General features: G+C 36.4%; 1 protein-coding gene across 1 annotated transcript in view; it reads left to right on the forward strand.

Annotated features, from left to right (window-relative positions):
• The window catches only part of COG5 (component of oligomeric golgi complex 5), a 177,519-nt gene that overhangs the window by 125,609 nt on the left and 25,057 nt on the right, over positions 1-26,853 (forward strand). The window contains exons 11-14 of the mRNA XM_056482133.1: positions 4,469-4,550; positions 6,800-7,004; positions 7,711-7,872; positions 9,951-10,050. Of these exons, the coding sequence (XP_056338108.1) occupies positions 4,469-4,550; positions 6,800-7,004; positions 7,711-7,872; positions 9,951-10,050 (549 nt within the window). The remainder of the gene's footprint in view (positions 1-4,468; positions 4,551-6,799; positions 7,005-7,710; positions 7,873-9,950; positions 10,051-26,853) is intronic.

Consider the following 26,853-nt stretch of genomic DNA (forward strand, 5'->3'; position numbering starts at 1 on the left):
CTTGCACTGCCCAAGGAATTGCATAGATACTACTAAATCATGTAAGTGCCTTCTCAGCTGTTCAGTTTTGGGGAATAAAGTGGTCGCTGGTCACAGGAACAACAGCAACAGTATTTTTAATTTAGAGTTTGGGTTGGTAGGTATTAGTTTATGTAAGTGTGCTTTAGACATTGGAGCATTTTCACAACAGATCTTTATTAGAAAGTAGCCAGTTTCATGGCTGATCTTACTTCCCCACCATTTTGTACTGGTACAAAGTATGATTTATGTGCAGATTTTCTGTGCTGTGAGATCAAAATAAAGCTGCGAACAGACAGTACATTAATTCAAAAATGCTGCATTAAATGGATCTGGTTTGGGAGAAAGTTCTGTTTTGCCATTATAGTCTTACAATTGCTTGCAATTAATGTTCATAGATTTAATTTGGTTATATTTCACGGTGGGGAAAATATGTATATGTCAACCTGAATCTTGCCTGTCGTGAGTTTTAGATACCATCAATTACAGTTAAGGCTCTTTTGCTGAAGGAAAAACATATCGCATGACAAAAGGAAATAGTGTTTTATTTTATGCTAAAGTGCAATAATTTACTTCTGGGAGACTTTCAATTATGTATGGATGTTTTATGTAGGCTTTCTATGTGCACAATATGCACCTGGAACAGCTTTGTGCCCAGTAATAAAACCTCTTAGCTTCCAGAGGTTTGTGTGCTCTCTGTGTTGTTAAACACATACACTGGGTGGGGGACAGTATTGACAGAATGGTGACCTTTTTCCAGTGTGGTTGGTTATGGCATAGGAAGCTGTTGGAAAATGATTGCTACAGAGCTGAAAAGATAATCGGATGCAGTTCATTACTCATCTTGTCAGCTGCTCCTGCTACAAGGGATTGTATCACAAGATGTTAATCTGCTTGTGACTAGATTTCAAAGCAAGCACTTTTATTTTGGAGGGGGTGTAAATAATTTAACATCTTTCAATTCTATTTCATTTTCAGAAGCAAGAGAAATGGAAAATTCCTGATTTAAAGTCTCAGAATATTAATTGATAGAAATATTAGTACATCCTTGTGGGTTATTTTACAAATACATGATGATGTGCTGCAAAAAGCTATCTAATTGCAGAAATTGTTCTTTTTAAACTAATTATGAGGTAATGTATTCCTTGAATAGTAGAGGTTAATCTGCTGGCACATTTCAGTGTGTTCTGCAAGACAAGTATTAGACAGAAGACAGATTTGGGCCAAAAAGAGCCCTATCTACACATCAAATCGCTAATGTGAATGTACCAATGCTCCCATACATTGTCTGCCACTGAGGATATTTGGCGTAGGTGTGGAGGAGGACTATATTCATTATTTACAGATGGGAAGACGACAAGAAGGTAATTTTAGCTGGTTGATTTTAGTTTTCTGAAAGTAAAAGGCTCAAAAGAGCAGTTCCTGTCTGATGCTGTGGTTTGCCTGCTCACAATGCTGTATGTGAAGCACAGGGGAAGGCTTATAAACTTTCCATTACATTAAGATGAGCCAGTAGATTTGCTGTGTTCATTTCAAGCAAGCAGAGCTGCCTTTTCCTCCTCAAACTTCATCTTGCCTCTCTTTTTAAGTCCTTGAAGAAGTTGTCCAGTACAAGGGACATTCCTTTAATTTCCTGCTGGAGAAAAACACTCCTTTTGCTACCCTTTAGGTATAATTTTTTAGTATTGATTATTGTCAGATGGAATTGCATGTTACATTTTAAGCAGTGAAATTATAATTCTCATAAATCTAACAAATCTAATCCTTATTAGAATACATTACTTAAAAAAACAAGCAGTGAGAGACTTAAATGTACTTTCAAAAGTAATATATTGAATTAATGTGTAAGCAAAAGAAATTACAGATTTAAACAAAATTAATTGTTTCTGGATGCTCATGGTTGCATATGGCACTTTTTTACTCCCTCAGGAGAATCTAATGCTAATGCCTTGCTGTATTCCAGTTTTGGTAGCTACAGTCCACCCACTTAAATACCCCCTGGTGTATGTGTAGGCAACAGTATTCTCTAGTTCCTGCCACAATCTCTTACATGGTCTTCTCTGTGCTATTAATCAGCAGCTATATTTCCCCTCCAGAGAGACTGCATCTCAGCACTGGACAAACTGAAATCTCATGTCATGTGTTATAGAAGCAACCAGCACTCTGTAGATAGTGGTTTTAGTTAGTTGAAAACCAGGGCATTTATTTTTACCCCTAAACATTTTTGACTGAATAGTCAGTCAGTAGGAAATGTTACTTGACTTTTTCATGAAGCTTTCCCTTCCGTCTCTCCTCACACATAATACAGTTGGTTAGCTGAGCCATGAAAGCCTTCTTCACTACAAAATTCTGATGCAGTTGTTGTACACCATTCCCCCAGGAGCAGAGGTTAATTGATTTGACTGTGGCTACCTATGCAAATGTGTTCATGTATATGTGTATATAGAGATACATAGAAAAGTTACTTATTTCCACAACAACATAAAATGTCTTCCCATGTTACCATTACTTGTCACCATGTTGACTCTGACAATTAAGATAGAAATGTTGATGTGGAGGGGTACATGTTTATTTGTTTTCTGGATCTTTTAATCACTGTGTTTTCTGCTGAGACAGTGATAGAGATGTAGATGGCAATTACACTAATGAAAAAAAGAGTTGTTTGAAAGTGCTCTCTAAGTGTTTTTCCACCTCCATTAGATCATTTAGAATTTGAATTGAGTTACCATGCTCAATAGACAACCATTGTTTCAGGCTGGGATAGAGAATATGAAAACCAATTAATTTATTCTTGAGGTGAAAGGCCATTTGTTTTATAGTAGTTTTCACAATCTAAATTTGACACTGTGAAATAAAGAATTAAGTAATTTCACATTTATGCTCTAGCAATATATTTACTGAAGAAAGTCTTATGCAGTGAACCTTCTTAATAATGTTCTAATATTCTAATTTTACTTTTCCCATTTATGAAAGTCAAGCACAATTTTACAGAAAATAACAAACCTAGCTATAAAGTAAATTACTTCAGTTTCTAAATCCATCATTGTCCTCAAGCAGTCAAAAATGAGATTCTGTAATCCCAGTTTATTTTACCATTCTGTGTTAATTATCACACATTTTATGAATCCAACAGCATAAAAGATATTCTCTCTCAATTCTTAACACATGACCCAGAAACTTTATCCTTCTTTATCTTTAGAGAAAAGGAGTAGAGCTGGATGAATTTCCCATCTAATTGAGTTTGAGAGTTTGTGATGATAATCCTATTTTTTATCATTACTTTTAGATGTATCAGTGTACCTTTGACTGATTTTCAGGTTTTATATTAATTCTTTAAGACGATTTTTTTTTAAACTGAAACTTGAGCTTGAACTTGCAGTCTCTCAATGAACAGATCTTCAAGAGGGATGCAGTGGTACTTGTTAATGAATGACATTGGAAAGACATTCATTGCTTTGCCCATTATTGCCACTGCTATTGAAAAAAGACCATTTTTTCCCATTTATCATCTAAGTACTAGTAATTAATTTTGGAGTAGTGAGACTTTAAATGTAATAGATTATCTCCACCTTTTTGTGCTACTGCTGGGCAGTGCAGAAGTTAAACTGACATTTTTTTTCTTTTCTGTTTATCATTCCTGTAGTGGTTGGTCAAACTGGTTAATACAGAAGTAGGGTCAAGGGATGGCATGTACACCATGCAAAGAAGAAAACAGTTCTGTTCACAGCAGGTTTTCTCTTCCCATGAGAACACTGAACAGTCTTCCAAGTAACTTAACAAGCAGGCAGGACAGGATACCCATCCTCATCTCCTGGAATTTTTTTCCTACCTCAAACAGACAGGGATCAAAAATCATGCTTTAATGCTTGACCCTAAGTGCCCGGTGTTGGGGGCAGTAGGGAAGCAGCCTGCCCCTGCACATTTCCACTTCTGACTGCAAGCCCTGCTGGCACCAGGCAGTGAAGAGTCAGCTGTGAGGTATTTTTGTGTGTTTTATGGTTTTGGGGACCAGAGCTGTTCTGTGTGCAGCATGCAATGAGTTTGGTCCCTGGTTGGAGTTTGCCAGTGTGTGGTATTGGCAGTAGGATAATTGCTGTGCTGTAGCTAGCACAAGAACTCCCATGGAATGGGAAGGTCACTGCAGTGCAGAGAGATTTTCTAACACATCTCCTGAGGTGTGCTGCTTCAGGCTGCACTCACCCCTACAGAGCTGGGAGCATTTCTCTCAGACTTGGAGGAAAATATTTAATTTGAGACAAGACGGAAACTTTTATTTTTGTTCTCTCCAATACTTTTTGTAGCTTTAAACCTGAGGGAAACTTCTCTGATTTCACTTTGTTTTTATTCTCAGTTATGAGGAGCAGCTTTGACCAGAAGCATTTACATTCCTTGAGATTCTTTGAAAAGACTATGTTTTGAAACTTGTATTCCTTTTGTCCCTTGCTCTCAGGATGGCCAGTCTGATATCTTGTACAAATTTTGGACTGTAGTAACCCAGACACTTTCCTCTCAGTTTCAGTCAGCAACAGACTGTAAGTATTCAGTATAAATGATTTGTAACATGTTCTGTAATTATTTTGAATCTTGCTTTTCTGTAAGCCCTTTGCTTGGTATCTCCTCTACGAGAACTACAGCAGTGGTTCACTCAGCATAAGGTCTGTGTGTTTAAAACTTCTGAGTTTGTAACCAGACAGAATCCTCCTAAACTATGGTTGAATTTTCAGAAAAAAATATTTCCTGTTTCATTAAATAGTTGTTATCTAATAACAAAAGGTGTTTTTCTAACTGTGAGTGGAGGTAAAAATGTTTGGAATGGTACATTATACTTCCTAAAGCAAGTGGGTTTGCCAAATTCAAAATTAGTCATTTGATTTTAAAGATAAATTTTTAGTCTTTTCTTGTTAAACACTGATTGGTCAAAAAATCAGATTTCAGCCATTTTTTGGATGCTGTTATAAACAGGATTTTAATTATCTCAAAATTGTCTTATATAAATACAGATAAACAGCTGGTGTTCTGACTATACACAATTTTCTCTACATGTGTAGTATGTAAATGACTAATACAATCAAGGAATATTAAATATAAATCATGTTAGCATAAGATAGTTTTATTACCAGAACATGCTAATGCAGCAGCAGTTGGATCATAGGTGAGTTTGGTACTTTCATAAATATATCTTTCACATTTGCTTAGAGTGTTTAAAGTTAGTCTTTTGCACATAGAGGTGAAGTGAATAAGATGTGCATTTATCTTTGTGATCTCAGCTATTGCACTGGCCCTTCAAAATTTGGTCCTTCCAGGCTTTATAGCAGCAGTATAATTTTGAGGAGCTAGCTGGTGGATTCATGTTCAGTGGTTGCTAAGTAACTAGATGATCCCAAAAGAAAATGTATGCATCTTATGTTAAAATGTATTAATTTTACTGTTGTTTGCCTTACTCATTGCTTTAAGAGCAGTTTGTACATACCCTGAGCCTCCTGTGCTCAAACTGAACACGTGCTGCCTGTTCTCAACACTTGTGTTTAAGATTGTAAAATTCTGTCATCAGTTAATGGGAACAACCAACACTGCAGAACTGAGGGAACTCTTTGTCAGCTGTACTTTTTCTAACAGCTATTCAAAACTATTTTATTACTTACAGTTTTTAAAAACCTGTTTTATATAAACATTCACAAGGGGGTTTCGATGTCAATGATATTTTTATTTTGCTACAGCTGAGTTTTGGGGAGGCAGATTTTTTTCATTTAAGCAAGGCATCTACATGAAAATGTTCATTTTTAACATAAATTTCTGGTGACTGAATCCACTGACATCAGTCAGATTCTGTATCATGTAAATCAGAGGAAGACAAAATATCAGAAAAATAGTATAAAAATAGGAATTTTTGGCAGTGTAAAAGGTTTGATATTAGATCATGATCTGCTTTTTTGAGGTTGGGACTGTCTTTGTAAACATAACTTCATGACCTAAAAAGATCTGTTTGGTAATAAATGTGAATCCTCCAGTATTCAAAATTATATATATGAGTGGAAAACACAGGCTGGGTGAAATGGGGCAGATGTCTGAAACTTGAAAAACCTACAAATGAGTGGAACAGTGTTAATCTCCCAATGTAATGGGAAATCTATAGAGTATGAGTGATGTTAGATCAAGATTAACAGTTGCTAAAGCAGTTGTACATTTGTTTCATTTCCTGTTACTTGTGGCAAGCCTTTCAAGGCTGAAAATAATGCTGCATTTTCTGCTGGCTTTGTCATTCTTTGACAGGTTTAGAATTGCATATTAAGTACCTTGTTTTAAGAAGTGTGCATAAAAGCATATGCTTCCCTCATCGCATTTCTGAAGTCTTTGGTTCATAGGAGTTATCTTTGTCTGTTTAGAATTGTTATCTTCAAAGTTGCACAGCCCCACATTTATCCTCCATCAAGATATTGTTTGCAAATCTCTATATTTAGAGAGTTCCAATTACACTTTGGCCTTAAATGAATGATAACAATAATTAAGTTTGATACCAAACATATATTTTACAAAATAAAGTAAGTTGTTCAAAACCAGTCTTCCAACTGTGGGTTTTGTATTGGTGCTTTACATCCTTTGTCAAGTGCATTTAATATTATAGTTATTTCACTTTGAAATTAATTATAAATATTACATTATTAATATTAATCTTAGGATAACATGTAACATTGATATAAATTCAAGGATAGAGGTTGTTTATAGGAATAAAAAAAATAGTTTGAACTTAGCATTGTGTGTTTCTTACTGCTTTATTTTGCAGCCTCTACATTTTTGAAACAAGCATTTGAAGGAGAATACCCTAAATTACTGAGGCTTTATAATGACTTGTGGAAGCGCCTCCAACAATATAGTCAAAATATTCAGAGAAATTTTAACACAAGTGGAACTACTGATCTTTTTGCTGAACTTCAGCAAATGGAAGAAGATGCACAGGACATATTCATGCAAAAAAGTGAAGATTACGAGTATGTATTGTGAACTGTAAAATTATAAAATATAAATTTTGCACTATGTAAAGAAAATAGATTTTTTTTTTAAATTTACTGTTATTCAAATTGTCAGTGCAGGAGAATTTTAAAGGCATTTTTTTCCACTGGCAATTATTGTTCTAACACTATTTCAGAGCTGTAGGCTTTCCATTAAGCTATATATCTAACAGTGATGGGTTGTATTGTCTTTCACAAAAAAAAAGTCTCAGACTTTTAAACAAGTTCTTTTTGTCTCTTTGGGTGAAAAAAATAGGAAAATGGTAAAAATTCAGTTTTGTATGCATTGTGATTACAGCAGTAGCTTTCTCCTAATGACACTGCAATCACTTGAGTGTGACAAATGCTCAGTTGTTATGATTCACAGTTTTTAGTTTATACATCATAGAGTAAACATGATCTAAGTGATATCAGAAAGATCAAACTGAAACAGGCTTATCAAGCCTATTAGGACTTACAGACTTATGTAAGATAAAATTAATATTTTATATGAGAGTTGTATTGACTTAAATATGTTCTTGAGCAGTCAGTGGGAGACTTATCAGAAGAATGTTTTTCATATGCATATATTTAAAAAGCAGAAAGGAAAAACAGGTTCAGTATTGCAAAGTTTGTAGGTCTGGAAAGATTTAATTCTATTGTGTATTTTAATTTAAAATGTAGTAACTTTTTCTTATATACAAAGTCCAGAAAAGGCCTTGAAAGATTCACTGCAACAGTATGAAGCTGCCTATTTGTCAAAATCCTTATCTCGACTGTTTGACCCCATCAATCTTGTCTTTCCTCCTGGAGGTCGGAATCCTCCCTCTTCAGATGAGCTTGACAGCATCATTAAAACTATAGCCAGGTATGCACATGTGAGATGTTTTAAATGTAATATTCAATGTGTACTCTTTCATAAGTTACAGTTTTAGAAAGGAGACTTCCTTAGCTGTAAAAGGTTGATTAGTCTTTAATTATAAAGTAGATTTGTGCAAAAATCAAGTCAGAATTTAGGATGGGATGGGATGGGATGGGATGGGATGGGATGGGATGGGATGGGATGGGATGGGATGGGATGGGATGGGATGGGATGGGATGGGATGGGATGGGATAAAATAGAGTAACACACAGTAGAACAGAATATTTCAGTTGGAAGGGACCTGCAATGATAAATCCAGTCCAGCTGTGTGAACACTTCAGAATGGCCAAAAGTTAAACATGTTCAGGGCATTGTCCACGTGCCTCTTAAATACTGATAGGCTTGGGGCATCAACCACCTCTCTAAGAAGCCCATTCTAGGGTTTTACCACCCTCTTGTTAAGGAAATGGTTCCTTAATGCTGAGTTGGAGCCTTGCCTCATGCAGCTTTGAACCATTCCCACACCTCCTCTCAGTGGGTTGTTGGGAGGAGTGCTCAACACCTCCCTCTCCACCTCCCCTCTTAGGAAGCTCTAGAGGTCAATGAGGCTGCCCCTCCTTTTCTCCAAACTAGACAAAGGCAAATCTTTTGCTCCCCCTCATAGGACATTCCTTCCAGTCCTTTCACCAGATCTGTTGCCCTCCTCTGGCCACATTCAGATAACACCACATTCGTCCTAAATTGTGGGACTTTGAGCTAGGCATGGTGTTCAAGGTGAGGCTGCACCAGTGGTGAATACAGCAAGATAGGCACCTCTTTATTTAATTATTTATAATACATTATATTTTTTATTATTTATTTTATTGATTTTTGGAATAAATGATATTTTAATATGTTTTAATGCTTAAGCTTATAAAAGATCAGGAAGATAAACTTTACATATACTGTAAATGTCTGGAATGTTAGTTATCCTGACTGTGTCAAAGGGAAGTGGTAGTTGCTTGGCTGGAAGTGATAATACCTGGTGTAAATGCTTTGTTAGAGTAAAACAGCAAGATGATAGGTAAAGATGGCTATTCTAGGTAGAATTTGTAGAATGAGATACCTAAATTACCAATGATGCTTTTTCCCTCATAAGGTTTTGGTAATGGCTACTCTGTTTAATAAACTCTGAAAAAAGATGGGCAGTATTCACAGTATGTGTGTGTGTGTATAAAATGTTAAATATTGACATAGTGCTTGTGACTAGGAGTTACATATACTCAGAACACGTCTGTTGGTGTGATGACTGATACAAGTTTGCTCCTTGCAAAAGAGAAAGGAAAACAACATGAAAATCACAAAATTTTGTCTGAGTTTTCCAGAGTGACCTTTAGCTAATAATTTTTGGGGCCCTAGAGAGTTGTCAGAGAAGAATATTCAAAGTTGGGGTGCCTAATGATTCTCCAGCTCTTGAGAGAGGTTCAACTTGTCATTAGCAACATGACAGTTCTTGTGCTTGCCTGTCTTCAGCAGAGCAGTTTTGAATGCAGCCCAGCCGATGGAGATCTGAGGATGTTCATGAACAAAAAATACTGGAAGAGATTTAGAAGTCTTTTCCTTTTTCGTTTGTTCCCTGTCATTCCTTGGGGGCCTCTTTTACTATAAAGGATTGCCTAAAACACAGCTTATTAGTTGTGTCAAGCTAAAGCATCCCCTGGGTATTTCTGCACAGCTCATGCTATTCCAGAGTTGAATGACTGTGTATTCACCTGTAATGTTTGAAGGCTGCTGCCAAAGCTTGAATGTAGTTAATTGCTGTCAATATTTTTGAATGGCTTACTAATAGTGATTTCATACTGAGGTGTCATTCCTAAACCTTGCTCATTTTTACTAGAATAGGAACACTGCACATAAAATTCCCAAATGACTTGTTAAATTGTAAACTGAATTACTGTGCGTGGAAAGACTTGCTTGTATGTGTTACTCTCTAAATTGACGTGCCACGTAACTGTGTATTCATAGTTAATTCTTTATCAATTCAATACAGTATTCAATACAGCACTGTTTAGTTTTTAATTAAGATTTGTAATCTTTGTTTGCAGTGAGTTAAATGTGGCTGCTGTTGATCCAGACCTCAGTTTAGCTGTGGCCAAAAATGTGGCAAGGACCATTCAGCTTTACGGTGTGAAATCAGAGCAGCTTGTAAGTAATTTTGAATTTCTAAAAACTAATATTTTTTCATGTACAGTGTTCTGGCTTTTGTAGATTTAGAACATAACAGTTAAGCAAACTAGATAGACAAAACCTTCCAATTAGCTTTCCATTGTATTTATGAACATTATCAGTTAAATTCTGCCTTCGGACAAACTTAGTCTTAGATAGCAGTAAAATTTATCTGTATAACTCCAAATTGAATTTGCCATATTAATTTTTAAAGCCTCAAAATTGTAGCTGTCATTAAACAAAATCAAGACTGTTAAATTCAGTTCTTTATTAACCAACACTTGATACTATATCAGTTACATGATACAGCATCTTTATGGTATTAAAATTTAGACTATTCAAATACAATTTTTCACTACTTGCAAGAAATTTTGGTTGTTTTTTCCCATATATTTATTATTTGACATATATTTAACAGACCTTTGATTTATTTGCATTTGTCATATATTTCCAATCATTTATCATGCAGTGGTATCTAGTGTTAACCTCAGTAGAAGAAAGATCACCAAATCCTTATTCTTTCAGTAGGAGACTTCAAAAAGCCTGTGGATAGTACAGTGAATGTTGCCATCATACCAAAAAAAAATTCAGATGAACACTTTTCTCTGAAGGACTGTTGCTGCAATTATAATAGTTTTCTTATGAAGAAATGAAAATAAATTTGTGCAATATGCAGACCCACCAGAAATGATTAACTACTTGTATTTGTAAACAAGATTTTCACTTAATAAACAACATTAATTCTGACAGCAGACTCAGATTGCAGTAACATTCATTTACTATATGTTTTATTTAAAGAAAGATGCTTGCTAATATATTTTTGTACCAATTGGCTACAAAACATTGCAATAATTTAGTTAGTATGGTTCTGTTTACCTTTTACACTTATGCTGTCTTGGAATAGCTTTGAAAAAATTGAAATTCAGTAGCATCTTTTGTTTACCTTGTCTGTTGGATGAATTGTCTTGGAAGTTTGCAGACTTGGTAAATGGAAAAGGAACGTAGGTTAAGCAGTCATGAAGGCCATAAAGAATATTTTAAATTTTAAAATAAAAACAAATGTTAGTATTATTTTGTTAGGTATTTAAAGAATAGTACTTAAGTTGGGTCTGCTTTTAAAGATACAAAATCATGGCTTCATATTTTCAGAATAAAATTTGCTTATAACAGAAATTAGGATTTTTTAGTAGAGTCATCCTAGGTAAAAAAATATCTTGTTGTATATATGTCATGGAGTGATGGAGTGTAGTGTCAAGTAGTGGCATTCAGCTGGAAAAAAAAAAGACCTTTCAGCTGTAATTGTGAAATGATCAGGGTTGTGCTCATCATCTCTGATAGAGTCTGCCAGTGGATTCTTTGGAAGTGAGCATTGTTTTGTGATCAGACTGCTGGGAAATTCTTAAGAAACCCTGAAAAAACCAAGATGCCTAGAAATAAGCTGATAAGTATAAGATTTGTGGCTTTCTGTTAGCTAAACTTAAAGTAAAAAACTTTAGGAGGAAAGAGGGAGTGTGAGCCCTTGAACTTCTTGAATTTGACAACTGAAACTGCAAACTTGAAACACTGAAAAGCTAAGTGATGGGATTAGCCAAGCTGGCAGGATGAGCATCTATGTCCTTGAAGCACATACCTACAAATTGTAAAATAGTATTAGGAGTATTGCACAGCTACCCTTTTTTTAAATTTCTTTCTTTCCTTGCTGATGCATGTTACAAATTTAAAAACCAGAAGTGCTCAGCACTGTTGCCAAGATGTAAGTGTCAGAGTCATCTTTGAAGTTCTGAAATATCATTCCTAGCCTCCAGCTGCCTCTCCAGCAGGGCATGGCTCTCCCACTTATCCTGCACCATGCTTGCCAGCCCTCTGGATATAATGTGGAACAATTTAGCCTTTTTTTTGGTGCCTATTTTTGGGCAGACAGGCAGATTGAGCCTGAAATGTGCACCACGTGTAGAATAGGAGCTATGTCAGACAGCACTGTTTCATTATGTTTTAGTGGTTTAGCCAAGAATGCAATCTTAATTCAATCTTGCAATCCAGACTCCAACAATAGCTTGAAGTCAACAATAGTCCTCCTTTCCAAAGCTGAGAAGGGGACCATGGAACATTTCCGCTCAGATGCTTCATGTCTGATAGCTATAGTAGAGCAGTGCTAGAGATGGAAATTTAATTTCCTGGAGGAATTTGAAATTGAGTTCTCTTCCAAATTAAAAGTAAACAAAACCATCTCAGAATTCTCAGTGAAGGAAGATGGGGGCAGGAGACTTTCAAAAGTAATTAATTTTATTTTTAATGCTGTAATATTGCAAGTAGATTTGAAAGGTGAAAAACTGAAATATGCAATTCTGAAAAGGTTGAGACATTCTGCTGTTGATGTCAGGGTTTTTATTTATTCAGTTTCACAAAACAGATTTCATCGCTGTTTCTCCAGGTATCCTTAAATAGACAATTAACAAGAAAAATGTTACTCAAGGTTCAAAGATGTTGCCTTTGAATGAAAGCAGCATCTATCAGTCTGTACTTACAGTCCTAAAGAAAAAACTACTAAGAAAAAAAAAATGGTGTTTTCCTGTAAATCCAGAACTTTTGTTTGTGTTAATTGTGGCATTGTACCCTTTTCAGCTTTCCCCACATCAAGAACCTGCTGCACCTGAGACCTGTTCTTTTGTTAATTGGTTCAGGGAATATAATAGTCTCTGGAAGCAGCAGTACATTTTGCTGTTTGGGTGAATCTTTAGTCAATTCCTTTCTGATGCTTGATGTGGTTGGTGTATGCCATGCAGCGTTCAGAAATTATTGTCCTAATTTCACTCAGTGTAATTGCAGATATTCTCACTATACAGAGTTTGAAGGGATAATTAGACATTGCACTAGATTTAAAAAATATTTCTGTTAATTTAAGAGTATTAGCTTTCATCTTCACCACCCATCCTGTGTCTTTGATGCTGAGAAAGGATGCTTGGTACATCTTCTCTGTGCCGTTATAATTTTGTTTCTTTTTCTTCACGTGTTCCTTGAAACAGATAGGCCAGACATCTTCATAATGTCAGACACCACTAGACTTCTGTTTAGTCACTATTTCCACATTCTTCTCATTCCAGATCGGAAAACAAATCTGATCATTGTGTTTGGGATAAGAACAAAATTTTCCTCTTCTGCATTTGCGCCTTGTAATCCAGTGCATAGATTTTAACTAAAGGTCTGTTTACTGAACCAGATTTTTTTCACTGGTCACTTTTTCTTGCAAGTGAGGTAGCCGAGATGAAAATGAACCCTAACTTTTCTACTCTGTTCAGCTCCAGGGGAGCAATCCATTCCCATTTGCAAATACCTTTAATCATCTATCTTGATTGACACATACAATGTGTTGTGCTCTTCTTTAACTGGCCACATCAGGAAAATTAGCTCTTTCATCAAATACTTACAATAATACAGTGAAGGGAAGAGATTTGTGAGAGGGCAATAAGTTGCATTTCCTGAAAACAAAAAAACAAAGTTGAGTAATTTGAAGTGTTTATGAGAATCTGTGCTTCTTAACAAAAGATAGAAGCTCATAAACCTTCTTCCTAGAGATATTTTTGCCCATTTGTTTAAATGATAGTTGAGTAGTGTAAAAGAGAACTTAAAAATCACCAACATCTTTATTAAATGCCTTTGACATGTCAGCAGTAATTATGTGACAGGATCCTCTAGAGCAGCAGTCTTAAGATTTTTGTGTATAAATCAGTATAAACTTTCTGAGTGTGCAACTTCATTAAATGTATACTTGTTTATTTATAACTTTAATACATGTACTCTTGAAGTTCTGATATTTTTGTCATGCACCTCATTTTGTCTTGCCTAATTCTCGTGGTGCATGTTCCCCACTTCAAAGACCACTGCTCTAGAGTAATGCTTTGCAATAATCTTCTGTAATAGAGCAGACTTGGTCTCTTAATTTTTGGAAAAGATGCCTCATTGATTGCTGTCTTTTGAATTCATGTTTGGTTTTGTTAATATGCTACTTTATATCATATTTTTCATTTATTTATAGAAAAATTAAGAAGATGGTAGTCTAGTGATTGAAAGTGAAACAAAACTGTGTTTCCCTAGTTGACTACCTGTAATTTTGTCATTTACTGAGCTGAATTTTGAATGTACTTGAAACGTTGTGGTTTCTCTTATAATTAAAAATCTCTATATTGCAACGTTGCAATCACTATATTTTTGTTTGCTGTTGATAGAGAAGTCATGAAACATTGAGGGTTAAAAGCTCTGGAAGTTTACAAGATACGTAGTTTTGCCAACAAGCAGAAAAATAAGTTGCAAGATCCATGTTCCATATAAACTGAAGATAAAAGAGCATCTTTGGTCCTCTAGTCTATTCCCTTCCCAGCACGGGGCTATTTGAAATCATATTTGTTGTTGGGGCTTTTGTTGCATTCTTTCTGGTTTTAGAGTGGTGATTTCAGTTACCTGAATGTAAGTACTGCATGTTCTCTTACTTTGGTGCTGTTTCTATTCAGCTTGTCATGTGGGTGGATTGAAATACACTAACACACCCACCAAGTGCACATAGATGAAATGTGTTGTGCTGTGAACATGAAAATGCAGTTGTTTAGAGAAGGTGTGATTCTCCTACATTGTGAACCTGGAGACCTCTACCAGTTTACTCCATAGAGTTACAGTCATCCTGTCAGACTGTCTTTATTAATTTTGGTCAGAGTCCCAGAGCAATCCTTCCTGCCTTGTCTGATGGAAGCTGTGTCTTGCTGACTCCTCCCACCACAGTGCATCACTAGAGACATCATCAGAGACAAAGTTGTCCTTTGGCCAATAAACAAGCAAAGAGTCATTTGCAGAGGCAGGATTGTAAAAATGAGGTTGCCCACTTGCTTTTCAGAGCAGGTGGGGGCGATTATGCTGGCAAATTTCTGTCTTAAAAACATTTCTATATGAGGATGTGGTGTGCTTACATGATTTGGGCAGACACAAACTCACTCTCCTGTGTTGCCAGATGGCAGAGCACATTTTAGCTCCACTCCAGTCCATGCTGACCAGTTCAGCTGTGACACCTTGCTGAGCACAATACTCACTCAGCCTGGAGCACAGGCAGAGAAAGTTCATATCTGCTTGAAGTACAGACAGAGCAAGAACCTGCATGGCCATACTAAACTAACCAGATTTTTTTAATAAGGTTAGGGTAGAAAAGGCTAAAATAAGTGGGAGCTGTGCTTGACTATTATTGGAGTGTTTCGTAAATATGGAATATTGTATTTTATGGAGTACTAAGTTTATCTAAGAAAAGGGATCTTTCCAGCAGACAGGAGGCTGCAGGCAGGTGATATAAGGGAGATCTTTCCCACTGTCAAACTTGTAAGCAGTCATGGAGAGGAAGCCCTCAAAAGGTGAAGATGGAGAGTGGGTGTAATGACGGTGGAAGGAAGTAGAGAATTTGAATAATTTTTTTATTCCCTTAACTCAGTGTGGTTGAACTGATGCCTTATATCTCACAAAAGCTGGTGAATGAGACTGAGGTCTGAAATACAGGTTGAGGAGAGCTGCTAACCTTTTCCCTCAGCTACTAAACTGTCCTTTATAGCTCATGGTAGAGGCTTGGCTTCTCATCAGATTTTAGTCTGGGCAATGGTTGTGGTGTTTGTGATTATCATGTTTGTTTGCTACTTGGAAATGTTTAAGCACTGTGCAGAGAGCACAGTCCTTTCTGGCATTCTGAAGAATTTTTCCCTGATATTCTTAAGAAAGCATAAGAATACTTGGTGTATTTTATGTATTTCAAAGTTAAAATGCTAGAAACCCAGTAATAGAAGCAAATGTTGAGATTAAAGAGAATACATAAGTGTCTTATAAATTAGAATCACTGCACCAAGGTACAAATCGTTGTCACATATCCTCAAAGGCAGGACATTGAATCACCTATTGGTGACCTCTACTACTGGGCATGCCACGAGACAAAATGAGAAATGATTTGTTATTCTGATCCCAAAAGTAGTGGATTACCGCACACTTTAGACATAAGAACATTTGCGTGGATTTTTCTGGATGAATGATGTTTTAAATTCTGGATTGTTTTGAGGGAGAAGTCAGCATCAGCTGATGATCTGTGATATAGAGTAGGCAGCCTCTTTCTCACTGTCCTGGATCTCAGTAGTATATTGAGATTTATTTATATTTACTTAAGTAAATATTTGAGTTATGTAACATTATTCATGGTTCTAGAATGTGCATCAGTTGCAGAGCACTGGAGCAGTAATATGAGCAGTAATGTGTTGGCACAAAAGGTTTATTGAGAAGTAACTGGGAAGCTCTGATTTAGCCTCATGTTGTTTTTGAGTACAATGGTGAAACTGGATTTCAGATGTTGTGAAACAATTCTGAATATTTAAATGGCTTAATGTTTAAATGTAAAGTGACTCTTAACATAAAAATTATCTGATTAAAATTAATATACATTATTTCTAAACTGAGGGTTTACTGAGATCTGTTTTCCAGTTAATTGGTACTAGATTGTGTAAGTAGGACAGTGTTATTGTGAAGTATTATTATGTGTCACAATGATTCGAAGCATGTGCTTGATGACAGATGTTTTTTTAGTGCATTATAATTTAAGAAAGTAAATACCAAAAAAAGCAGAAGTAGAAAAGTATAACAATTAATTGTGTCAACCCCTTCTTCAAAGGCAAATACTATATACATGCATATCACAATCACTGACTGCTTGTCCTCAGATGGTGTGGGTTTGCTTTTTAAAGAGAGTATGGGTGTTGTAAACAAGTAACTGTCCTCAGAACAGTAAATGTGAGTAAGTACATGAGCTTGGTCTCATCTGTGTGAAGGCAAGTTTGTATCATCGAGGCTTGTTCCCATTAGTGTTGGCCTCACTTCAAGGATCAGCACGCCGTGTTTGTTTTTGCTGCAGAAGGGCTGTATTGAACTATTGAATTGCTCCACACTGTCACCCTGGTGTTTATGTCAATGTCTGCCTCTCTCTTGGGAGCACAAGGTCGGTAAGGGTTTGTGACTGACACTCAGGACTGAATCTGCCATCCCAGCTGTGAACATCTCCCTGATCTGGGAGGGGAACAGTGATGCACTGGGGAGTGGAAGGTTCCTGCAAGCACCCCTGGGCACTGTGGCCATGGGGCCAGGCTGGGGAGGGCTCCCCTTCCCCAAAGCAGTGCCTGGCTGCCAGAGCCCTCCTGGCAAGAGTGTCGGCAGGATTGCCTCTCCTGAGCTGCAGCTGGAGGCTGGGGAAGGTACCTGTTGGTCCAGGCCAAGAACTTGCTAAGGAGTGTCCTACCAGCTTAGTGGCACAGACAATCACGTGCCAGATCCAGGAACCTTTCCTGGCACCCTTTAATTTACAGCTATGGGTGTAGCCAATATGTGACTGAAACTGAACAAGAGAGAGATGCTAAATCTGTTCAAGAGGAAGCATAAAGTGCTGACAGATTGGAGTAGTTTTTTTCTTGCATCTGGAATTCATACTTACTTCTGCTGTAAATAAATCTCTAAGGCAAAAGTTAGGAGATGTAATTTCTTCTATAGTAATACTGCTTTTGGTCTTAAGATTTTCTTAGATTGCCAGAGCTTCAAAATACATGCTTTCCAAAACATGTTTTTCTATCTACAATGCTTGTCAGCTGTACTTGACTTATTTTCGTATAGCATTTGGTGTTTCTACCAGAGTTTTAGACCTTGAAAAGAGTACAGTTGTCCATGGCATTGTGGCTAATTGGCAACTTAAAATAGTGCTGGATGGGTGCAAGAAAACTCTTGGATATTAACTCTTCGGTGTTCAGCCCTTCTTCAAAGTAGCCAAGTATTTTTTGGAGCCAACTTGGATGACACCTTTTTGCGTGCTGGTGCAACCAAGCCCTTCTGTAATTTAATATTCTATTTTTAGTGAATGTAATGGATGGAGATACAGGCTGAAGACTGTCTATCTATCTGTCATGTTCAGATATTTTTAGAGCACTGATCTTTGTAATGCTGATCAGCACCAAATGTATTACATAAGATTAGCATCAAAATATATACAATGGAAAGTCAGCTCTGCTGCAGTTGTTCTTAAATTATTTTTAGTATTGCCCACAAAACTTGTATAGCTCAGTGCATTGCCCTGCCATTGTGCTCAGTCTCTATAGGAAGCATTTTAAAAGAGAATTTTATCTTTTCTCAGACCTTTTCAGTCACAGGTCTCCTTTCTGAGGCTTCAAGTAATAGTCAGTGATGCATATTATGAAGATTTTAATAAATGCCCAATTCCCACCAGGACTGAAACTGAGACAAATTGTCTCTTATTGCCCTTCATTCCAATTTATATTTGAACTTGTAATTTGCAGATGCAAGATTCCAAATTTTGATTTACTTACATTCCTAGCTAGTGTTGTGTTCTTTATTGGTGCTCAGGTGGCTTCATCTTTAGCAGTTACCCATAATGATATTTTCAATGTTCAAATTTTAGTGGATACTCAGAACTAATACTTTCCCATGACATATATCTGGTTTACTAGATAACCATTTAGAAGGGATTGGAGTAGCTTACTTGGGAGATTTTTTGAGTTTAGAGGCAGACTGTAATAAAACAGACCATATTCTTCTAATACTACTCTAGAAAAAGTATTTTTGTGTTTCAAGTTTTCTGAAAAAAGTTGATCCTTTCCTTTGAGTGTTTTTAAAAACTAGTTTGTAATTATTGAGGTTTAAAATAGATCTCAACTTTCTGCATATCCATCCCATCATCATAAGTATTTGTAGTAGAAGAATCTTGATTTTTTTTTCAAAATTTCTTTCTTAGTGGGTTTATGGTGCATCTGTTATATTGTAGTCAACAGAAAAAAAGTTTGCTGTTTGTTTTTGGTGAGGCAGTTTTGAAGGTGTAACGTGGTCATGCCATGACTTCACAGATCTTCCAGGATCTCTCTTCCTGAGAATGCAATTAAATGTGCTCTCATCTTGGTTTATATTACTATGTTAAAAACAATCTCTACTTTATTAACGCTTGTCCTTGGTGGCTTGTAAACATTGTTGCAATAAAGAGAATGAGGAAAGAAAAGGCTAGAATGCCACTGGAATAAAAACCCAACATTCAGCTTAAAACAGCGAGCTGCGAAAGAGACAGTCTTTACGGGGAATTTTTGTAATGTCATTTGTACAAGAGAAAATGCCTGTCATTCTTGATCAGGGCGATGAAGATTTAAATAAGCTGTTTTCAGGGGTTATTTAGAGGATAAGCAATATAAATGGCATATTTTTGTCCAGAGTTTAAAAGGCTGAGTGTATTATAACTGATCCAGGGACTGTATTGGAACCTCTTGGCTTGATCAGTGAAATTATGAAAAGTAGACATGCAAAGGAGGGTAGGATTTAAAAGTTAACATATTGCAATGAGAAAACACTTAGATGAGAAGGACTGATTCTTAGTTTTCTCTGAGTTTTCATGGAAGTAGGATTTTTTTTCTGAACCTTTCAGTCTATCCTTAGTGGTTGACTAGGAAAAGGCAGAGAGGGGCTGGACTAAACAAGTTCTCTATTGACTTTGCCCCAGTCTGTCTAGTGGCGAGACAAATATCCATAACATGTTGCAAGAAAGAAAAATGCTCATACAAGATGGCTGTAATTCTGGTTTATTTTAGGGAAATGAAAAGAATAAAGACCTCATTTATGGAGGAAAGCATTTATTGAGTTATCATTAGTCACGTATATTTCAAGGAGAAATGCATCTTACACTACCCAAAAACATTTTTGGCCCAGTTAATTTACACAAATTCCTCAAATGAAATATGCTGGAGTAGCAAGAAAATGGATGTGAGCTGCATCTCTGTTAGGATGTTTACTGATGTTTATTGATATAACTATGTGGTTTGGGGTAGCTGTGTTGGTTTTTTTCCCACCCATCCTCTATGTGACATAGTTAAATTCATCTAGCTGAATAATTCAATCAAGTGGTGGAGAGCAGGGTGGAGGGGGAGAGAGAAAAGATTTCCTGGAAGCAAATTCTTCCAGTGAAGGGATAAAAATGCACTGGAATTCTGGCATCAGATTTAAACCCCAGCAAATTTATGAGGCCTGTGATGATTTTGAATTGAAAAGCATGATGAATCCTTATTGTAATGACATAAAGTGAGTTTCTGATTGCCTTTTTTATTATGTGATCTTATAAGAATTAATCCATGTCTCTTATTAGATGGTGTTATATTGAATTGTAAGCTTTCATTTGCGGGTGAATCACTATTCAGGACATATTCCAACAATGAGATTTGTCTGACAGTTCCAGGGAAATGTATTTCGTCCTCCTGTCTAAATGTCGAATATTGTGAACTTCGGAGGGAAGTATGAAATCTAATAAGCTCACAAATCCTCAGGAACAGTAGTGAAATGGCACCTCAGGAAAGGTTTATGTAAATAATGGGTCAGTAACAATGGTGTAAGTAATGTGAAAGATTATATTTTCCCCACTCCTTTTTTGAGATACATGAATTAATTGTATTATGCCAGTACCTTGAAGACATGGTATTACTGTCAATGAAAAACTTGTATCCATGCTATTTAAATGAGAGAACCCAAAAATATTAATTCAATGTTTGGCACATTAAAAGAATTCATTAATAGGTGTTTAAATAGAATATGTGGGAGGCTATTATATAATAAAATAATTTCAGAATAATTGCTATTTCACTGTACAGTATTAAAAGCTAAAGATGGCAGTAGGTCTAATTTAAAAATAATCAAAAGTCAAGTAAGGTTTTGTAATTTATTTTTTGATGGAAAAATGAGAAGAGCTTCATTGAAACAGTCATTAAGAAGTACTTACATTGGTCAGAGAATACTTAGAAATATCTATCTGATAAATCACTTTTAAAAACATTTAAACCTTTAAAAATGGAATTAAAAAGCTGGAGGAGAGGGTTACATTAAATAACTTCATGAAGGATTTTCTTTTTTCTCATGTTGTCTTTTGCTTGTTAGATCGTGACTCACATAACAAATGTGTGATTTTAATTTTTTTTTTTTTTTAAGATATACTGGCTAAACTCCAGAAAAAATCATCCAGACATAAAAGTCTGATTTTGGAAGTACTGTGTACTTCATTTTATTTTGCCAGGAAATTGGTTAAAAGACTTCTTTAGGTCTAGTATGTTATTTTGCTAACATGTAGAAAAAGAACGTGATTTCACAATCCTTACAAGTATTTTGTAACAGTAAGCTCTGAGTTATTTCTTAGCAAATTAAATTCTGTGATTCAGAAAAATACTTGATTAAATGTTGATATATACATGGTAAAGGATTTGGAATTTTTCAATTTTGGAACAGCTCTATGAGAGTTGGACCATGAAAAGTTCAATTATAAACTTGTGAGGGGGGTAATAGTCTAATCTCAGTTAATGCTGGTCTTGATACTACTAAGGGTAGATTGCAATTAAATAAGTTGATTGTATTTTTTATGTGTAGGTGAATATCACCCTATCATGTTAAACCTCTCATGTGTCTTGGGGATGGATGTCTCTGCTCTTCACCTCTGCAGGGGCATTCTCAGTAGCTGGTTGAAACCAGCAGCTAATGGGATTACATATAAGATATGATTAATCATTCAGTCATTAATTTGGCAAGCATGAAAAACACAATAAACTGCTACAGTCAGAGGTATCAGGATCAACACACATTGTCCTTGAAATCCTCCTCAGACTTGAGCTGGCTGGGTAATAGAAGGGGCATAATTTTCTGTAGTTGAGAAATTATTCCATGTGTTTCAGGTTTAGGATTCTCTGATATTCCTTAAAGGAACTGGTTTTATAAGAGCTTTCTGATATCACAGTTGTTTTAAACCAGCTCATTATTTAAGCACTATGAACCATTACTCACTTTTGATTACTTGTACAGTGCTTTTCTTCTCAGATGATTCAAAGACTTGGAGATAAATCCTGTCTTTTCTGCTACAGAAAGACCATTTGCTGTTTTTCTTCCATTTCTCTAGCTTTTGAAAATATTAAGGAAGAAAAACCAAAACAAAGCAGAAATACCCTTGAGGAAATGGTTCAATGATTGCTGCTTCTTCTAACATGAATAGTATGAGCATGATGTTCAGTATTTTTTCCTGGTCAAAGGTGTAACAGTCCCTTCAAATTTTTCTTTCCAAAGTAATGATTATATTTTCTCCAAAATTTTTAATTTCTTCACCATAGACCTCCTTTTCTATATTTCTAGAATATTAAATTTTCATTTTTCTGAGGAAGCTAAAAAAAAAAATATTCTGGAAGCTCCAAGAATGTCCTGAAGGTGCAATATGCATGTTATTATGTACATTTTAAATTATTGCCTGAACTCACAGCTTGTTCCTTTCCTCATGTCTTGAAATATTTCTTCTTTGCAAAATTAGAAGGCACTCCAAGAAGATAAATTCTTACTTATTATTCTTTTTTTTTTAAGCAGAGCATTCATATTAATTGATCTTCATCAGTCAAGGATCTTATTCACTGACACATTCATTCAAATCCTACACTTCAAACCCCTAAATTATGTCTCTTCTTTTTGCAAATTATCCTCTGTGTAGCTAATATATTAAATGGAATAGCTAACAGAGTTTAGATTCTTCTGTATTTTTTCTCCTAAATGGTGCTTTTTTACAAAAACTAGCTACTACTAAGCCTTTGTGATTTTCAGATGGAAAGAGCTTATAAAAGGTTCATTCTGCACTATGGAAAACATTAAACCTAATAGTAAATCATCCAAATTATTTGTCGTTTATGGGAGAAATCCTAGGGCCAAGCCCTATTGACTCAGAAATTCTCAAAATGGATTCTGTGCTTTATAATAAGTTGTTATGATCAGGCAGGAGGCCAAGTGCCAGATGGATTGATTGCCTTCTGCCAGAGGTATGGCAACATCAGCTACATCTATTAGGAGTGCATTTATTGTTGGAAATCTCAGCTTGACAACTGGAGTTCAGTTTGTGCTATCAAAACAATCTTTAGTCTCGTGATCCTGGAGTTAGGCTGAATGATTTGTTGAGAAGCACTACTTCAGTCTTATTTTGGGATCTCCTCCATACTCCTAAATTATGATGTTTCCTGCTCTAAAAAAAATGGGTTTACTGAGGCTGTTTCAGAGAAATCAAATAAATGGAGTTTTCCAAAACTGTCAATAAGGATGCACAGGAGATCTTAGTTGCTAAGTGTGAAACAGGAGTTTTTCACAAGATACATAGTCTATGAAGGGAAGAGTAGTAAACCAGCTCACAAATCAGTGTCTCTTCTGAGCTTCCACCTGTTGAAAGAGAGGAGCGTTAGTCACTTTGAAGCACTAAAAACAATTACAGGAAAACATGTATCAATAGTCTGAGCTTTCCTATAAGAAAAAGACAAACTCAGTTAGCATTTTATTTATAACCCAAGGGAGAACTGATGATTTGATTCATGGCCTAATCTAAATTCTGCATTCATTGCTTCATGGTGAAAACAAGAATTTAATCCCAAAGCAATCTTATCGCTGCACGTCTCAACGTGTGAGATCAAATCCATGCTGTCAAATTTCATGTTTGTTCTCAGGCATCAAACACAGAAATGTGTCAAATCCAGAACACTTAATCTGGTTATTGCCAAGACATACTTTCAAAGCAGGTCTATGCAAAGGGGTACAAATACATTTATAGGGTAAGAATGCATCTGACATGATTACTAGGGGTCTTTGCTACTGCTTTAAATTCCTTTTATAGCTTGTGAAGGGAAATAGGTGCCTACGAGGTGCAAATACTCTCTTCCCAAAGCAAGGGTTTTAAAATAACCTAGGTGAATCACTCAGTTGAAGTTTTTACTTCTCTGCATGTGGTCAGGTGAATCATTCCTGAGGTTTTCTGCACTGGACAACTTACTGACCCAAGATGAGGCACCTGCACTCTCTGGAGGTGAAGCAGTGTAACTGTGCAGGTGTACTGAGGGATACAAACTAAAGGAAACTGTTTTTCAGAAGGACTTCTGAATTCAGTGAGAGCATAGTGCCAGTCATGGCTTACAGCTTCTTGACCATGTCAGGCTGAAGTAAGTCAGATGACCTTAAGTCACCTTGTTCCTCTTCATGACATCTTTTTTGTGTATTGGCTTCTACAAGTGTCCTTTATGGTTCTGTAGGCTACCTAATATCAATCTACTGTTTAGGTCTCAGATTCAGTTGAATTAGATTTAAACCCCACCCAAATTCTTCCATGTTGCTTCCCCACAGCTAGTCAGGTGCTGCATTGAACCTGCACAATTCAACTTCCTACTTTAGAGAAAACACTCATATATATGTCAGAAAGGCACTGTCTCCCAGTGTTTCTTCTCATTTCAGTTTAACAGCTGCCCTTTCTGCTTTTAAATGGTGCATGGGACAGAATTTCACATTCACATTTTTTAGGGCACCATGAGACACAGGCTTTGTCCCAGTGCCTGGGTGCATGATACAACAGTCCTGGCTAATATTTCCTGGTAGGACACCTCTCTGCCTCGCTCTTCCTCAGGAGCATCCCATGTTGGCAGTGTGCTTGTGGCTCCTGTTGGCAAAGAGAGCTCACACTGATGTGTCACCCATTGTAGGATTGATGTTTCCTGGGGAATGGGTGCCTGTGCTACTGCCCATGAAATTACTGTAAGTAGTAGACAGGCTTGAGGTAAAAGCAGAAACAGTTTAGCCAACTGAAGTGAAGAGTAAGAAATCGATTGCTGTACTTAAGGCAGATACAGAAATGTGGAACAATTACAGTCCTTGTTGTTGCTGCTCATTCAGGTCTAGCTTCAACATCGTTTCTTTTCCTTTGTTTTCAGCTAGCAGGCTTAAACCAGACTAACTCCCAGGGTGACTGACAGCTCCCTGGAGATGAGATCTGGCCTTCAGCTGCACTTGGTCTTTTATTTGTTTCCCAAAATAGATTCTGATTTGGGATGTAGTCACCACTTCTGTCCCCCCTGTTTCTGATGAGCATAATTCACCCTTCCTGGCCTTCTGCATTTCAGGATATATCTGACTGATTAAAAAAGCATCTGATTTTTTCTCCAGTGCCTTCATCAAAAAGAAGGCCTGTCTTTCAGACAGCTTGAGCAGACGTGCACAGGCTTCACACTTATTTGGCTTAACCTATTTACACAATGCAATCCCCAGTGGCCAGATAACAGAGGAAGACTTACATTACCACTGGGTTTAAATGCATAACCTGTGTCTAGCACAGAGCTTTGAAAGTATTTTCTATGTAAAAGAGAGTGATACATGCGAATCATTGATAAAACTCGGTATGTTGGAAAAGAAACTGAGGGGGTGGTTTATGTCCATAATAAAAGGAGGGCCAGGGAGACACAATACTGACATTTTTTCCTAAGTGCATGCATGATTGTATAATGGATATAAGGGGTGTCAAGAATTCAGTCTGAGGCATTAGAATACTAGAGTAATGATAAACTGTCTGAAATCTGGACTCTTGCCTGTGACACAGCATGTGTACATTACCAAACTGGACAGAGTGCAGAACTTTCTTGCCTTGAGCAAAGTCAGAGAATTCATTGTGGTGACAGCAAGAGAGACTTCTGTAAATGGTAGGACACATCTGCCCATGTAGGTGCCAGGAGGAGAAGGGGCCCTAGAGAGCCCTGGCCTGCCCAGTTCCAACTGCTAGTTACAAGAGTCAAGTTTTTCAGGCCTCTTTGCTTTAGACCAGTGATTTTAGGATGTACAAGGGATCAGCACATCTAACTGTCAAAGTTCAAGTGGATTAGTTAAAGGAAATTTAATATGGTAAGCAGTTTTACAAAGTTTAGTTGTTTTTAAGGTATTTTCAGATTTTGCCTGTGAAGCTGTTGTGCACTATTGCTGACTGCAGGAATTCCTTTTTCATTGCAGAAGGGTTATGTTTGTACTCATTAATGGTTTTACTTAGCAGTTAAGCTTTTTCACCAGCAGGAGAGATGGAGTCCAATGTCTAAGAAATTGTGAAACCTTTACAACTGAGGAACTGAAATTTGAGTAACTGGAATGAAAAATTTTACTGGTTTAATAGTAACTTTTATGTTAAATAGTTGTAAATGTGCAAAAATTTAAATTAGTCTGTACAGTACTTAAAAAAGCGTGAAGAAGAAGATTATTTTGAGTCTGGGAGGGTGGTCAGCAGAGTGGACAGGGTCTTTCTTGGCACAACTGTTTTGTTATTAATCTGTGAAGCTGTAAATGTGAGAAGCAGAATTGTAAAAATCAGTCAGATCTGTCAAATAGAAGTATCTAGAAGGAAATAGAGATGTTGTGGCTTTCATGGCTGTTCTCATCAGGGAGGCAGGAAAATGCTGACATGGCAATATATTTGTCAACCAGTTTAAAGATACATTTTGATGTCAAATAATTGAAGTTACATTGGAAAAGATATTTCCTTCTACAAAGGTCTTGAAAACCTATTTACCCTGAAATAATCCCTAAATTTGAAGAAAGATAAATGAACGGATATTGTCAGCATAGTGCTGTGAATAAATCAGAGTTCCTGGGTACTTGCAAAAACCTTTCTAGAACTTCATCATCAGCAATGCTGGAAAATGCTAGATAACTGTGCTTGTATGCTGTCTGTGTTTATGCTGTGTAGAAGCTATGGGAAGTACAGGAATTGTCTTTCAGTAGCAAAGATTCACTGCTTCTCATAAGTTAAAATGTTCATGTTATGTTTGTTTCTTATGTTCTTAAACAATTGTTACTGTACACGCAGTTTTAGTTTAGGAGCTTTCTGTAGGACCTACAACTGTGTTTAGGTCCATGAATGCCTCTTTACCATTTGCT

The sequence above is a fragment of the Oenanthe melanoleuca genome, chromosome 1A, assembly GCF_029582105.1.
Source record: "Oenanthe melanoleuca isolate GR-GAL-2019-014 chromosome 1A, OMel1.0, whole genome shotgun sequence".
Classification (NCBI taxonomy): Eukaryota; Metazoa; Chordata; class Aves; order Passeriformes; family Muscicapidae; genus Oenanthe; species Oenanthe melanoleuca.